Source organism: Charadrius vociferus, unplaced genomic scaffold (genome assembly GCF_000708025.1).
Source record: "Charadrius vociferus isolate BGI_N301 unplaced genomic scaffold, ASM70802v2 scaffold711, whole genome shotgun sequence".
Classification (NCBI taxonomy): domain Eukaryota; kingdom Metazoa; phylum Chordata; class Aves; order Charadriiformes; family Charadriidae; genus Charadrius; species Charadrius vociferus.
The window spans coordinates 471,315-486,156 of NW_009646852.1; the positions used below are offsets into that span (position 1 = coordinate 471,315).

General features: G+C 51.9%; 1 protein-coding gene across 1 annotated transcript; it reads left to right on the top strand.

Moving 5' to 3' along the window:
* Positions 1-1,410: 1,410 nt before the first annotated feature.
* Positions 1,411-11,033, top strand: POLL (polymerase (DNA directed), lambda). Its single transcript, XM_009894242.1, has 8 exons — positions 1,411-1,525; positions 1,795-2,092; positions 2,749-2,935; positions 6,041-6,364; positions 6,974-7,147; positions 8,084-8,212; positions 10,021-10,189; positions 10,580-11,033. The coding sequence occupies exons 1-8, from the start codon at positions 1,411-1,413 to the stop codon at positions 10,942-10,944; spliced, it is 1,761 nt and encodes a 586-aa protein (XP_009892544.1). The 3' UTR covers positions 10,945-11,033.
* The last annotated feature ends 3,809 nt before the right edge of the window (positions 11,034-14,842 follow it).

Sequence of the window (14,842 nt, forward strand, 5' to 3'; positions counted from 1 at the left end):
CTTCCTCCCCTGGCCCTCGGCTCCCCCGGGCTCGGGCCCGGCCGCGAGGTTTCTGGGGAATCCTCTTCTGTCCCCGAGGTTTTGGGTGCCACTAGCCCTGAGGCGAGCTGGGTTGGTGGCGTTGGAGCCTTCGTGGCCTGAGGATGCTGGCAAGGCGAGCTTGGTACCTGGCGTGCGTGTTTTGGTTAAGAGGCAGTAAAATAGTACCTAGAAAAGCGTTCTTCCAAGTCCTGAAGAGGACTTAGGCACCGAAAAGCTTGTTTGGGTTTTTTTGTGTGTGGGTTTTCGTGGTGTGGTGTTTGGTGTGTTTTTTTGTTTTGTTTTTTTTTTTTTTTTGTCTGATAGAAAGTATTACTCTTTTGAGAGGTGGCGTTTTGGTTAAAATGTCCTGAAAACAAAAAAAGTTTATGTGAAGCTGAGTTTTAGACATGTAGCTGCGTCTCTTCTCCCCTGAAGCTGAACTCTTCCTTGCAGGAGCAGGGACTCCACTCCAGCTCTGGGTTGGTCTTCCAGAGAGGATTGTGTTTAATGCTTGGATGAGAAGGTGACTGTAGGGAGAAGACACGGCCAGGTGGGACCGTTTTCAGCTCTTCCAGGCTTCATGTGATAGGTTTTTGCTGTCCTGTGTGTGAGAAACCTCTAAGCAAAACACAAAGTGCTGCACAGAGAGGAAACCGAGTTGGTATTGACTTAACGCTGCGGGCAGGTGGAAGGGGCTCTTGGGATATATGGCGATTCAGGAGTTTGGGCTACAGAAAACTGAACTTCCTGGTAGCCTGGGTCAGTAGTTGAAGCTCTCCAATTTGCCTTTACAAGGTTTGTGATAGTAAAGCTATAGTTGTAACTGTATTGGACTTGGCTAGTTAATCTTTACTAATATGTTATTTCCAGCTGGAGCGGGTTGGGGCTTTTCCTCCTGTGGCTATGAAGCACTTGGTGTTGATCAGCTGCTTTACCTCTTCTTGTTAGTGACTGGATTTCAGCCCTGGCAGGAGAGGCCTTTCCTTTTCATGGGAATGTGCTTAAGAAATGTCTGGGAAATAAAGTTGCTTCTGTTGGCTGGGCAGGAAGGAGCTCCAAAATGTGAAAGTAGTTGAATACTTTCTATTATAAGAACCCAGGTTTAGTGGTTTCTAAGGCACTCAAGCAGGGTCTTCTTAAGTGGCTTTCTGGTGGCTTCTAACTTTAATTTTTCTGACCTTGTGGGTTGAAATTCTTGTTTCCAGGTGCCTCCCTCAGGGCAAGTGTTTTTGGAAGGCAACAACAAAAAAAAACAAACCCCAAACCAACAAAGTCAACGAGCAAAATGAGTGAATTCTTAAGTTGTTGTGATTGTGTAACGCTGTTCTAAGCGACCTCCCTCTTTCTTACTGGTATTCAGCAGTTGCAGCTGAACTTCCCACCAGGCCTATGGAGCCACGAGGGATTGTCAAAGCCTTTCCCAAGAGGAAGAAGGTGAGGGATGACTCAGGGAAAAGTGTCCCTCCAAAGATCCCAAAAGAGGAAGGAACAGAGATACATGAGGGTAAGTCCTGTGTGCCCATGCCATGGAATATAATACTCCTACCCAAGCTTGTTGACTGGGGGTGCTGTTCCCCCAAAAGGCTTTTTCTGGCCCCCAAGTGTGTTTTCTGTAGAGGCTGTGGCCAGGTTGCTTTGGCGTATCCAGCTGGTGTCCCCCAAAGACTGCCTGCCACTGTTGGTGCCATCAAGTCCGATGTGAGATATGTAGTCCAGTTGGTTTGGGACACTGTTTCTGTTGTGACTGAGCTCCTGCCCCTGTGTTTTCCTCAGCAGAGTGGCTGAAACCAGTCACTGCCTACGTGTTGCAAGCTGGCATCGGCCAAGCCAGGGTGGAGATCTTCCACAAGCAGATTGTCCAGAATGGGGGTGTTGTACACAACCAGCTCTCCTCAGAGGTGACACACATCGTTGTGGCTGAAGACATGGACTGTGATCGGGCCTTTCGGCTCCTTAAATTAACCAAGCTGCCTTCAGGATTGCAGCTAGTGAAGGCATCCTGGCTAAGTGCTTGCATCAGAGACCAGAAGCTGCTGAGTACCGCTGGCTATGTTGTCTCTATCCCTCGCAGGTATGCAAATGCCACGCTGTCATTCCTCTCTACAGCGCTTCTATCCTAAACCGAACAGCACTAAAATCTGACCTCTGCTCAAAATCTCGGACTGCAACTCCTTGCAGTTCCTGTGGGCATGACTTAAAGTCACTTTTCCCCATACAGACTGTGAAATTTAGTGATTTTGTGACCAGTTGCCATTCTGTGAGGTAGCAAAACATGGAATAGGGCCCAGAAGTGCTAAGAGGAGTCCCGTCACTTGCTACAGGTACTAAAGGCAGTTCTTCCTAATCCGTCAGTGATAACAAGGAGATTTCTTTCAAAAATGCTGAGGATTAAATGGTGTTTCTTACTTATTACAGATGAAAAGTAGAGAGAGAATTGACAGCTAGGCACAAGAGGAAACAAGAAATGGAGCAGCAGTCAGCCACAGGTTAGGATCCAAATGTTTTGGCAAAATTTTGGAGAAAGAGTCTAAGAGTGAAGTAGATAGGAGTGGAAGTTGCAGGTCAGCCAAGCTGGATGGAAATTGGGGAATTGAGCCAAAACCAGAGTAATTAATCTGTGATCTGTGAGAGTACAATTCACATGGGTTGTTTGCTCCATCCCAAAACATGCAGAAGGATTTCTCATTCAAACTTCTGGGGGCTAAGTCTTCCTTCTCCTATACTAAGGCATCTGATCCATGACAGGTACCTGGAAGAGGGAGAACTGCAGAAGAAAGAGCAGCAGCAGGTCCTGGGCATTAAAGAGATCCAGCCCCCAGCAGAGGAGGGAGCGGTGAAACCAAATACTGAAGCAGAAGTTGGGAATTCCTTGCAGCAAGGCCTGGGCACCCTTGGACAGCAGCAGCTGGCTGAGGTGAGGCTTTCCGCACCAGTCCTTCTTGTGAACAGATCCTGCATGTTGCTTTTCCTGGCTAAGGGCATCCCTGCAGGGATACAAGGCCAGATTTTCTCAGCAAAGGGAAGGCGTTTGGATGTTTCAGTGGGTTGGTGCTGGCAGACTCAGGCTGTGGACATGGTTACTGCTTCTCTTTGTCCCTTTCAGGTGTTAAAAGTAGAAACAACACCCCTGAAATACCTGTCACCATTAGAACGTTTCCAGCTGAAGCAGTCCTGGTGCTCTGATCAGGCCAAGGCTCACTCCAGTGATCATGTTTCCCCTGCGTCCTTTTGAGGAATATTCCCTAGCTGAGAATATCTCCCTTTCAGGAAGCGCTCTCTGATATTTCATCCAGTGTTCCTCCCTGAGCCATACTGACCCATTCTCCCCTCCTTGGCAAGCACCCTGTTCAGACACATGTGCAGTGGATCAGGTTGCCACTTGAATGATTGTGGTGGTATGCTTAAAATATCTGTGTTGGGTTATTAGTGGCTTCTGCTGTGAGTCAGCTTCTCCAACATGCTGTTAACTTTCCTTTCTCTGTTTTTGCTCAAGTTTGCTGAATTCTTTTGGGGCATTGGCATCATTCAAATCTATCTGCAGCAAAGTTACCCCAGACCTCTTAGAGCAGCAGCTGCCTTGTAACGCAGGCATCTGTTTTCTAACACAGTCTCATATTTTGTTTCACAAAATCCTGTAGTTACTCCCTTACTGGCAGCCCCCTGAGGGCTCCTTTGTTTTAGACTTTCTCTTGAATATGTGTAGGGGGGAATCTTTTCTCCCTAGACTTACTATCCAGTGTGCTGTTGGCAGAGTTGGCTGCTTCTGAAATGCATCACCTTTGTCTTTGCTGGTTTTTGGAACTCTAATTGAGTGGCAATCGTTATTAACAAATCTCACACTTAATGGGAGAAAGGATCTTTTGTACTGTTACAGATCCTGTGGCACGTGCACTGCTTTCTGCTCACATTTACTTTGCGTGGTCAGACAGCTGCTAGAGTCTGAAGCCTTATGGCCTTTTTTTCTTTTAAATCCCCTCCAGCAATGATATTTCCTGTTAGTCTGTGCGCAAAAGCAATATTTGTAGACACTTCAGTAAAATCCCTTGTTCCAAGCTTTGGACTATGTGAGTTTGGGAAGGAGAAGAGAACTCAAGGGATATGCTTTAAAGACAGTACAAACCACTTTTTAGACCCACCTACAACAGTAAAGCTGAATCTGAAATCTCAGCTTAGAAGTAGTCCCCATTGAAGCACAGAGTCTTTTCTAGCTTGGTTGGATTTTTTTTTTTAACTTGAAGTGATGAGTGTGCCAGTGTCTCATACTGAACAGAGGCTGCTTGGGAGTTCTGTGTTTGGATTTAAACCCCTGTGAGGAAACCCTGTTACCAGTCAGCCTGTAGCAACCACTGTGAGACTGGCATCTGGATGCAGTAGTTTTCTGCAAGGCAGCCTTTGCAAGCGGTGCCAGTTATTCACTAACTGAACCCCGGGGCTGTTACCCCAGGCTGCCTGCCTCCCTCTCAAGTGGCGTATTGCCTCAGGTACGGGGCTTCAGCTGCTCTCCTGGCTCCTGTGCTGTGCTCAGACCAAACCACGCGCATCCCAGTCTTACCCAGCTCTAGCAAGTCAGCTGCTGTAGGATCCTGGAGTATCTTAGAAGCTAATGGGACTAGATGGTTTTGCATGTATGGTTGTAAAGAATCCATCAGCTTTGTTGGCGAAGCGTAGAGAGTCAGGGGTTTATGTGCTGTTTCACCTATGTGACACTGCTGGCTGAGAGGTTGGGAATTGCATGCTCCAGCTGCAGAGTTGTTTGCATTGTGGTTGGATAACATGCTCCTTAAACGCTTTTAAGGGGCTTACTAACCGATCTGAACACTCTGAGGCTTTGCTGCCCTTAGAGGGAACAGTGTCTTAAGGGAGTTGTGTTTCAACAGTTTCAAGGCAAATAAAACTGCTTTAGTCTATCAAATCCTCAGTCTGACCTAGTTTTCAGAGTTATAAAACAAGATTACAAAAGGGGAACATCCTGCCTCTTCTGCCTAAAGACTTCAGCTCTATACCTTGCAGGAATTGTCTCCAAACCTGCTTAGCTAGCAGAGCCAGAGGTTGTAAGGATACGGCTCTGACTTTGTTAGGCTGATTCTCTGCAGAAACTCGTAACAGGACTTGTGTGCTGCATGTAATTGCTGGACTGATCCCAAACAGCCCTGTGCCATTCAGGGTTACTTCCACAGCACAGCAGCTCTTGGGTCTTCACAGACTCCTGTGTTTATACATCAGGAGAGAGGGGGACCCCAGTGAGCAAAGCGGTCTACAAAGCCTCTGTGCGGCTTCCCACTTCTATCTGCTTTTGTTCAGTTACCTGAAGCCAAGGCTCATTGTTTCTTAAGTCCACACAGAGGCATCCTAATGCTGAGGGTATCAGCAAATGTATACATTGGTTCTTTCTTCTGTCACTGAGGAATGTGGAGTCCTTTGTGTTATTCCTTCCTCCCCCTTTTCTCTTGCAGATAGCCATGGGGAAAATGGGGGGGTTGTAATTTACTACCCTGTTAAGATTTTGTGTCTGTAACATGAAAACAGGCTTCGGTGGCTATCTCATGTCATCTGCCTTATGGGGTGGATAGTGCAGAGTCTGAATGTGAGAGATGTGTCTAATGCAGCCACCGGACCAGCGAAACATTTCTCAGTGGGAGCAGGGAGTCAGGTTCTCCCTAAGTCAGGGATTTCAGCATTGTCATGCCGTGCTGCTGGTAGCAGTCGCTCACTTAACCTCAGTTAGGTCTCGGGGGCTTGGCTGTAGGAGGTGTGTGTGTGCTTGGACCACAGGTGGACGGCAGTCTCTAGTCCCTTGTGCTTTGAGAGATGTGCATGTAGCTTCAAGGGGTACATGTGTAGCTTGGGGCATGAAAAGCTCTGATGTGCATAGCTTCCAGAGATGGCAGTTTGAGCACTGCATGCCCTGAAGGTTGGCTAGTGCTCTGACTTCGTACTCTCAGGAGCAGCCTGTGCCAAGGGGACGTATGTGAGGCATGCACTTATTCTCACATGGCTGCTTTTCTACCTCTCCCTAAAGAAAGTCTCTGACGATGAAGACAGTGAAGGAGAAGATGCTAGTGTCACCCAGGGAGATCTGGAAGCATTGATTTCTGGATGCTACCCTGTGAAATCATCAGAGGAGACCAGTGACAGCTCTTCCACGGTGGCCCAGCCTACCAGCAAGTGGGTTTGTGCCCATTCCTCCAACAGCAAGAAGGAGAACCACAACCAGTGCATTACAGAGAAGCTGGAAGTGCTGGCAAAAGCCTATTCTGTCCAGGGGGACAAGTGGAGAGCTCTGGGCTACTCCAAAGCCATCAATGCACTCAAGAGCTACCACAAACCAGTCACCTCCTACCAGGTAAAACACCTTCCCAGGGTGGTGGAGCAGGGAGACAGAGCCAGCATCCTAATTCTGTTATGAGCCAAATTGCTTCTTGTTTCTGTGCATGGAATAATCTCTCTTCAGGCCTTGGCAATTCCCTCCTGTGGGAGGGTTTTGATGGAAGTTGTGTAGCAAGTGCAAGTTGTATTTATTGACCACCTGCGGTGTTTTCAGATGAGCAGAAAAGGGGAGTCTTGAGTCTTTTATGGCCAGATCTGAGCACCCATGAGATAAATGCCTTCTCCATGCTCAATGCAGGGACATTTTCACCTTCCTCTGAAGCGTCAGCAACTGCCAGCGTTTGAGATAATATATAAAACTAACTGGATCTAGGCCCAATTGGCTGTAACAGTCCAGCCATTCATTGTGTTAGTGTTTCGGTCCTGTTCCGCGTGCTTGTCCTTTTCCACTTGGCATTGAATTAATGTAACCTATGTAAGCATGGCCTAGAGAAGAGAGCAGCAGTCAGAACTAGTCCTGACCCTTACGAATCACTGATCAAATGGCTAACCAGGCTTTGAGTAGCAACACCCCAGCTTGTCTGTAATCTTCACTTTTCCAGTAGTGGCTCTGGTTTCTTGCTAGGAAGCCTGTAAAATCCCTGGCATTGGGAAGCGAATGGCGGAGAAGATCCTGGAGATCTTGGAGAGTGGGCATCTGCGCAAGCTGGATCACATCAGTGAGAGTGTGCCTGTGCTGGAGTTGTTTTCCAACATCTGGGGAGCAGGGGTCAAGACAGCTCAGATGTGGTACCAGCAGGTAAGTTTAGTGCCTTACACAAGAGGTTCTCAGACTAGGGTTTCAACGCTGCTTCTGAGTGCAGGAGAATTACTTTCACAAATAGTTTCCAATTGCCAATACCCACAGATGGGATTTGAGTCTGGTGTTACGGGAGGAGCTGTGAGGCTGAGTCCCATTGTGGGTGTGTTTGGGGAGAACGGGGTGCACCCGGTTGAGACTTGAGTTTGGGTGGAGGATAGGCAACAGAGACATGCAATAGGAGGAGTGGGGGATGCACTACCTTTTCCGTTAGCATTGCTGCTTGGAGCTCATCTCACACTGTTCACCGCAATGACACTGCTAAGAGCCAGGTTTGAGCCAGGGCATCTTGGCCATGAGAGCTCCTGATCCAGTTGCTGGCCTGTTGGCGTCGCTGGCTCCTATAGCTTGTCAGAGCAGCCGTCTACCTTGTCTGGCAGTTGTAAAAATGAAGTTAAAGTAATTGGGCCAACCCAGGCCACTGGGTGGGTTCCTTCTTTAAAAACAACTTATTTCCTGAGCACAGCTAATGAAGCCTGGTTTCCTGTAGTGTTTGATTTGTGAGTGGAATCTTTGCTGTATTTTTTTTTTTGCCGTATTTTTAAAATACGGTTCTGTTCACACTGTAGGCTTTCCCTCATTGAGGTATTCTGGGTGTTGTTCCTTTACCTGCATCACTTGCCTTAAGAACAGTAGCCTTCTGTCAGGTTTAGTTAAGATTCAAAGTCATTGTGGGGTGGAGATTAGAGGTGCATGTGGGTAGTGGGATTGCCTAAATCCCTTCTTTTAGGAACCAGGCCTGAAGTGTGATCTCAGAAGCTGTGACTGGCCTGGACTTGAGACAGGTTAAATACAGTCTCCCCAAATCTTGGTTGAAAGTATTTGAAGGGTAAAGTCTCAGTAGATGTTTGAATATCATCTCATGGTCTGCACTAGGGTTTCCGGACACTGGATGATATCCGCACCAAGGCGACTCTCACCAGCCAGCAAGCTGTGGGCCTGAAGCACTACACAGATTTCCTGGAGCGCATGCCTCGGGAGGAAGCTGCAGAGATAGAACAGACCGTGAGTAGCTCAGCCTTGGGCCCTCAGAGTGGAGTACCTGCTGGGACCTGACAGGGGGGTGCATGCTGTGGAAATGTCCTTCGCTGTTACAGCTGAGCTCTTCGGCCTCTCCTCTGAGCAGGTTCAGTGCTTGGGGGACCCTTTTTGGGCATGGGCACAGAAGACACCTTATTGTGCCCTGTAGGAAGGTTCAGTTTGAGTGCCTGGCAAGGAGGATACTTCACAGGTGTCGGTTCTACGCACTGCTTTGGAAAAGGCTGTGTGTGGCATGGTGGGATGAGCAGGTTCCCAGCTCCTCTTTCCTGCCTCTCATCTTCTCCGAGATGTCTCCCTGGTGCTACTTCTCCAAAGGAAGCTGTGAGCACCCTGTGAGCTAGTTGTCAGTGGGAGGACAGAGCGTGGATATCCTTGCTGGAAGTGAAGGGGATCCAGGTTGCAATGGGTGCTGCTTGCTCTAGTATGCCATGGCACTCCAGGATTATGGAGTGCTAAGCCAGTGTACCCTAATGTGAGCAGAGAGCTTGGGGGACACACTGTCATTGCTACCCCTGTGCTCTCTGATCACCATGGAAGCAGCAGCCAGCATGACCCTGTCACTCGGCCACAGGGCCTGGCCACAAAGAATACACTCCTGCCAGGCTCCTGCTGGGGTGTCAGTCCCGTGTGCCGGATTAGCCATTTTGGTGGTGAGTGGTCCCTTTCCCAGGCAGGCTGGGTCGAGGAGCTGGCTCTTGGGGGTGGGTCTATTGTTATCTTGATGGGATTACTGCACTCCCCTCCATACACACGCACACACCTCTGATCCAGGCCCAGGAGAGAGAATGAGGGATTAGTCACTGTCTGTGCTGCCTGTCACAGCGAGATCTGAGGAGCTTTTAGGCTCTCGGGTGGGGCTGGGAGTTTTCTAGAAATCTTCATTTAAAGCCAGAAGGGGGGCGAGGACACCAGAGGAGGGCCTGCTCCGCATGAGAAAGGCTTGTGGCTTCTTGGAGCACCTCTGGGGCAAAGGTTAATGGGTTTATCTCTTGCTAATGAAGGATGATCCCCAAGAGTGACAAGGGGCTCTGGGCATGGACGCTGCCTCCCTGAACCCCAGCCTCTGTGACGGCCTCGTCACTGGGAATTGCTGAGCCCCTAATTATTTGCTGCCAGCAGGGTGATTGGCACAATCAGACCAAGAATACTTTACTCCTGTCCAAGGACCTGGGAGCCTTTCTTAAGCATTTAATGAATGAAGCCATCAGAATTAGCACTGTCTGCACAAAACAGGATCTGGGGTCCAGCCTGGAAGGTGGCTGTGTTAGGGGAAGTTCTGATTATATGTGCCTGATTGCTGGCAGCAAAATGTTGGGATTCATTAGGTCTAAAACACTGCAACATATGTGATTTTTCTGGGTCAGGAAGCCCAGCTCTCCTGCAAAGACAGAGCTCCTGGCAGGAGTGGACTCTAAGGGACACTTGCAGGTTTTCTCCTGTCTTGGGTCCTGCTGGGGAGACTCTCCATGAGCCCGCCTCTACTTCTGAAACAGGACCTGTGACTATCTCGTGTGGAAGTGATTCTCCTTGTGGACAGAGCTAGTGAGTTTTGCCCTCTTGGCCCACAGGAGAGCTGAAAACCCTCTTCTCTCCTGCTGTCTCAGAAACTGAAAGCTCTGACAGTTTACGCTGTACTTTGCCGCCTCAGCATTGCTGCATCTTCCTGCTTGACCCAACCTAGCTCCAGCCCAGCGCCCTGAAGAGCTGATGACTGACAGTAGTGCCAGTAGTGTCTGGTCTCTGACTCCTCATCCCCCTTTCTCTTCTTGAAGGTCAGACAAGCTGCCCTTGCCCTGAAGCCTGGGCTCGTGTGTGTGGCATGTGGCTCCTACCGTCGGGGGAAACCCACCTGTGGAGATGTGGATGTGCTGGTCACTCACCCAGATGGACAATCTCACCGTGGGGTGTTCGGCAAGCTGCTTGACAGCCTCCACAGGAGCGGTAAGGGGTCTGGAGACTGGCACATGGTGCTGGAAGCTGTTCCTAGAATGGCTAAGGCGAGAAGGCAATGAGGTGAATGGCATTCATTGAAGGGCAGCAGGTGGTCAGTTTTCCCAAGGACAGAATATCTTGTAAGTCCTTAGAGTACTGCCCCTGGTCCTGGACCCGCTCCAGTGGCCGCTCTGCAGCCAGTGTTAAGAAGGGAGTATTGCTGCAGCTCAGCATGGCTTCTCCTGTCTGCTTGAGGCTGTCCGGGCTGAGGCTGGGTTGCCCTTGGGGTCCCGCAGCGTATTATGAGACACCTCAGCTCCTGTCTGGACAGTGGGGAATTTGGGGTAGGGGTGTCAGCCTCTATCATTCAGCTCCCCTCTGCCTGTTCTCTGTCCTCAGGCTTCCTTACGGATGACTTGGTGAGTCAGGAGGACAACGGAGATCAGAAGAAGTACCTGGGGGTGTGCCGCCTCCCCGGGCCAGCCCAGCGTCACCGCCGGCTTGACATCATTGTGGTGCCTTACAGTGAGTTTGCCTGCGCCCTGCTTTACTTCACTGGCTCGGCTCACTTCAACCGCTCCATGCGAGCCCTGGCCAAGACCAAGGGCATGAGCCTCTCGGAGCATGCCCTCAGCTCAGCTGTGGTGCGAGGCCCTGGGGGCGTCAAGGTGGCATCTGGCCATACTCTGCCCACCCCTACAGAGAGAGATGTCTTCATTCAGCTGGGGCTGCCTTACCGGGAGCCCTCAGAACGGGACTGGTGACAGCTGGTTGTCACCCGGCACCCTGGGCCCACTGCCATGGTGCTGTTTTGAAGGGTGCTGGTTTCCTCCATGCTGCTCTGTGGTGACTGCAGACTGGGCAACACCTCACAGCAAACTGGGGCTCCTCACAAGCGTAGGGCCGTGTGGCTTCACCCAGCAGAGGCTGACTGGAACCGTGCTGGAGCGCTGCTTGATGCCACGCACAGCCTCTTCTGTCACAGCTCTCAGGCAACCCTTGGCTACCAAAGGGGCTTGCTGCCCATCAGCTACCCTGGCCCTCCTCTCCCTGGGGAAGCTTCAGCACGCTGGGCTGCAGAGCCTTGTGATCCAGCCCCCTCCAGTGCTTGGGAATGGGAGAAGTGGGATGTGTCTTCCTTTGTGTCTGAGCACAACAACCCCCAAATCTCTGGCCTGAGCTGTGTATGAAGGCAGCCAGGATCTGGTTTGGCCCTGGAACAGACCTTCCCCATTCACACTGCTGCTAGCAGTTGCTGCTGTGGGAATCATGAAGGGTCCCCATGTGCTGCTGCTGTGTCCTCCATCCATCTGAGCTGACTTGTGTCCTCTGGTGGGTCTCACCTGCATGGAGCCAGGCTGCTGCGACTGCCACGAGCTTCCCCTGATGCCAGGCGAGCCTTGAAGGAGGTGTAGGGACCTGATGTGCTGTACCTGCTTGCTCTGAGCCTGTTGTGTGCTGTGATCCCCGTGGTCTGGCCCTAGGGGCTCCTTTCCTCTCAGTGCAGGAGAAAAGCGAACCTCATGGCCCAGGGGAGCTGTGCTCAGGAAGGTTTGAATGTGATGGCACTGAATGTAACCCGGCAGGGCTGTGTGTTTGTGCATAGGAGGCATGGAGGCAGAGAGAAACACAAGGAGATAGTTTAATTCTAATTTGGGCAAAGCAAAGCTTTCCCTTTGTATGTGTGGAAGCCATGGAGTCATCTGGTCTTTGATCAGAGTGTGTGTGTGTATTTGAGTACACATGCATGTGTGTCCTGGCCCTGTCAGTTCCATGGGAGTGATTTTTATTTCTCAGGAAACCTCAACTATTTTTATATTCTGGAGATGAATGTCCCAGAGACTTTCAGTGCTCTGTCTCCGTTATGGGTATTGCAGTGGTTCCTCCTGGCAGAGGTGCTGCTCGGTGGCATCAGCTGTCAGGAAGGCCAGGTTGGGTGTTTCTGTGCCAGGACCCCAGGGCTCCCTCTGGCCGGTCTCTGGGCCTGGCCTGGCCTCCCGCTCCCTGGTCTTGTGGTGGACCTGCCAACCCCTGCTTTGCGCTCTGCCGTGTCTTTGTCATGTGCAGTGACAAGCTGCGTGTTTGCTGCCAGGGCAGGCACAAGGACATTAAACCTGGTGGGTTTGCACAGTTCCTTGCTGCACCGTCAGCCGTGGCTGCTGAGCACCAGCAGTGGGGCTGGGGTGTTTGCTGGGCAGACCTTGGCCCCAGCAGTGTCATTTGTCAGCCCAGCCTTTCTGCTGAACACCTGATGGAAATGAATGTCTTCTGGTATGTCTTGGTGCTTTGAAATTTGAAGTGTAATAAATCCCTTCTCTCTTTTTCCTTCGCATCTCTGTCTTTTTGCTCTCCGCCCTGCAGCTGTTGGGACTCTTCCCTCTGGCTGACCAGGATCCCTTCTTGTGCCATTCTATCTCCTTGTTTTCGGTACAGGCAGGGAGAAGGCGGTGGAGACCTTCATGCTGTTGGATCACCACTTCTGGCTCTCCGGGCAGGGAGTTGCTGGCCACCATCCTCCCATGGCAGAGTGGGACCTGGCTCTGGCCCAGCATCCAGCTGGTCCTGTGGCTGAGCTGGGGCTGGCCATGCCCAGAGAAAGGAGTGATTCCTGAGCTCTGAGCCTTGGGCTGAGCTCTTACTTCAGGTGTGGAGTCAGGAAGGGATTGCTGTCAGCTTTTCCATATTTCATCAAAGAGTAGGGTACATGAGAGTTAGCCGCTGCTCTCTTTCCTGTGCCTGGAACACAGCTCAGTCTCCTGAGCATGGAAATGGTTTGGTTGTCCGAGGGGAATCTGAGCAGCCTGGAAGCCGAGGGAGCACATGGAGATGAGCAGCAAAAAATGCTGGCTCAAAAGGGAGGTGGAAAACTGGAGAGGGACAGGGGCTGGTGGTGTGGGTGGGCAGAGGCAGTGAGGGTTGGGTTGGGTTCTCTGGGGCCAATGGGGGGTCAGAACCAGACCAGGGCCTGGGAGGTCCAGAGGGAGCACGCTGTCCCCAGGAGTGCTGTGCAGCCCAGGGATTAGCGCCAGAGAAGCCAGGGGTTAGCCAGGCTTGGCTGGACATGGCCACAGCTGGCTTTGTCCAGGGCTGGGGATAGTCCTGCCCCAAAGGGAGTTTGGGTTGGATGGGGTCTCCTCCTCCCTCCGGTGCCGCTGGGATGATCCTGGAGGATTTTTCCTAGAGCTTTATGGCTGGCAGCCCTGGGTACAGGCCTGTTTCTGCCTGGGCTGGGGCAGGGAGCGGAGTATGGGGCTGCTCACCCTGGTCCCTTGATGAACACAGGTTTCACTCAAGCTCTCGATGCTGGGACGAGCTGTTCCTGGAGGCTGGGGCTGCCCCTCTCACCGCGACCACTTGCTGGGGACATCACTGGAGGTGGGGGAGATGTGGCCCCTCACTCCTTCCCCTTTGTCACTCCCCACCCCACACCCTCCAGGGACACAATTCTCACCCTGGTGGCAAACGGGTGCTGCAGTAGCACATCAAAGCCCTGGCCCTGCTGTTCATGCTGCTTTTACTCGGGGCGGGGGGGGCGAGGCCAGACACAGGGACGTGTGTGGTGGGGACTGCTCAGGAGAGGGATTGTTTGCCCAACCCCTTGGGAAATGGCAGTGAGGGTGGTCCTAGTGCCTACATGTCATGTGGAGGCTGCTGGGAGAGGTGTCCTGCCACTTCCCTGCCCTGTGAGGGAAAGGGCCTGATGTCTGGCTGTCCCCTCCCACCCCACAAATCGCTGCCCGTGAGTTTTGGAGGGGGCAGAGGGCCCTCCTGTGGCCAGCTGCAGCCGAGTGGGCCAAGGATGGATGGGGGCCATCTCCCCTGGGTGCAGCTGTGGTGAATGAAAAGGGGCAGGAGGTGAAGGAGAATGACAAAGAGCTTGTCCAGAGCATCTGGGGGTGACATTTCTGGATGCTGAAGACGCCAGCTTCTCCTTCATCCTGGTGCAAGAGAAACATGAGGAGCTGGACCGTGCTGCCCACTGCCAGCCCTGGGCTGGACAGTCCCTCCTGCTCTGGATGGAGGGGGTAGAGCCGCCCCACAGAGTCTCCTCTTTGTGCCCCTAATCCTGCCCTCCATCCTTCCAGTTGCTTGCAGACACCATGCCAGTGGTAACTCCAGCCTGGCATCCCCTGATGCCACATGCTCCTCTGAGACCCCACTTTTGCCCTTGCAGTGGGGCACCCCCTCACCACCCAGGGCACAGCTTCTGCCTCTTCTAAACGCTGGGATGCCACAGTTGAGAAGAAGGTACAAGGGATGGGGCTCTTGGGGTGCCTGGGAGGAGGTGGGTGCCAAGTCCCCAGGATAGGTGCAGGCAGGGTGAGCAAAGACGGTTTTAGGCATCTCTAATGAGGTGTCGCCTGGTTCCTGCTTCCCAGGAAGGGGATTTGGCTCTTCCCCCTCCCCAACGCACCCCCTTCCTGCCCTCCCTGGCTGTGAGTCTGATCATCCTGAAAATTAAAAATAAACCCCAACGCAGCAGCACTTAGAGACTGAAGGGAAAGTCAGGGAGCTGGCATGGGTGCTCAGCTCCTGCCACAGCCCCTCTTGCTCCCACCCTCCCACCTCCCTGCACCCCTAAGGTGGATCCAGACTGGGGGCTCAGGGGTTCCCATCTGCCCATCAGGCATTTCTCTGCCCTCCCACCTCCCCCCGGGGTAA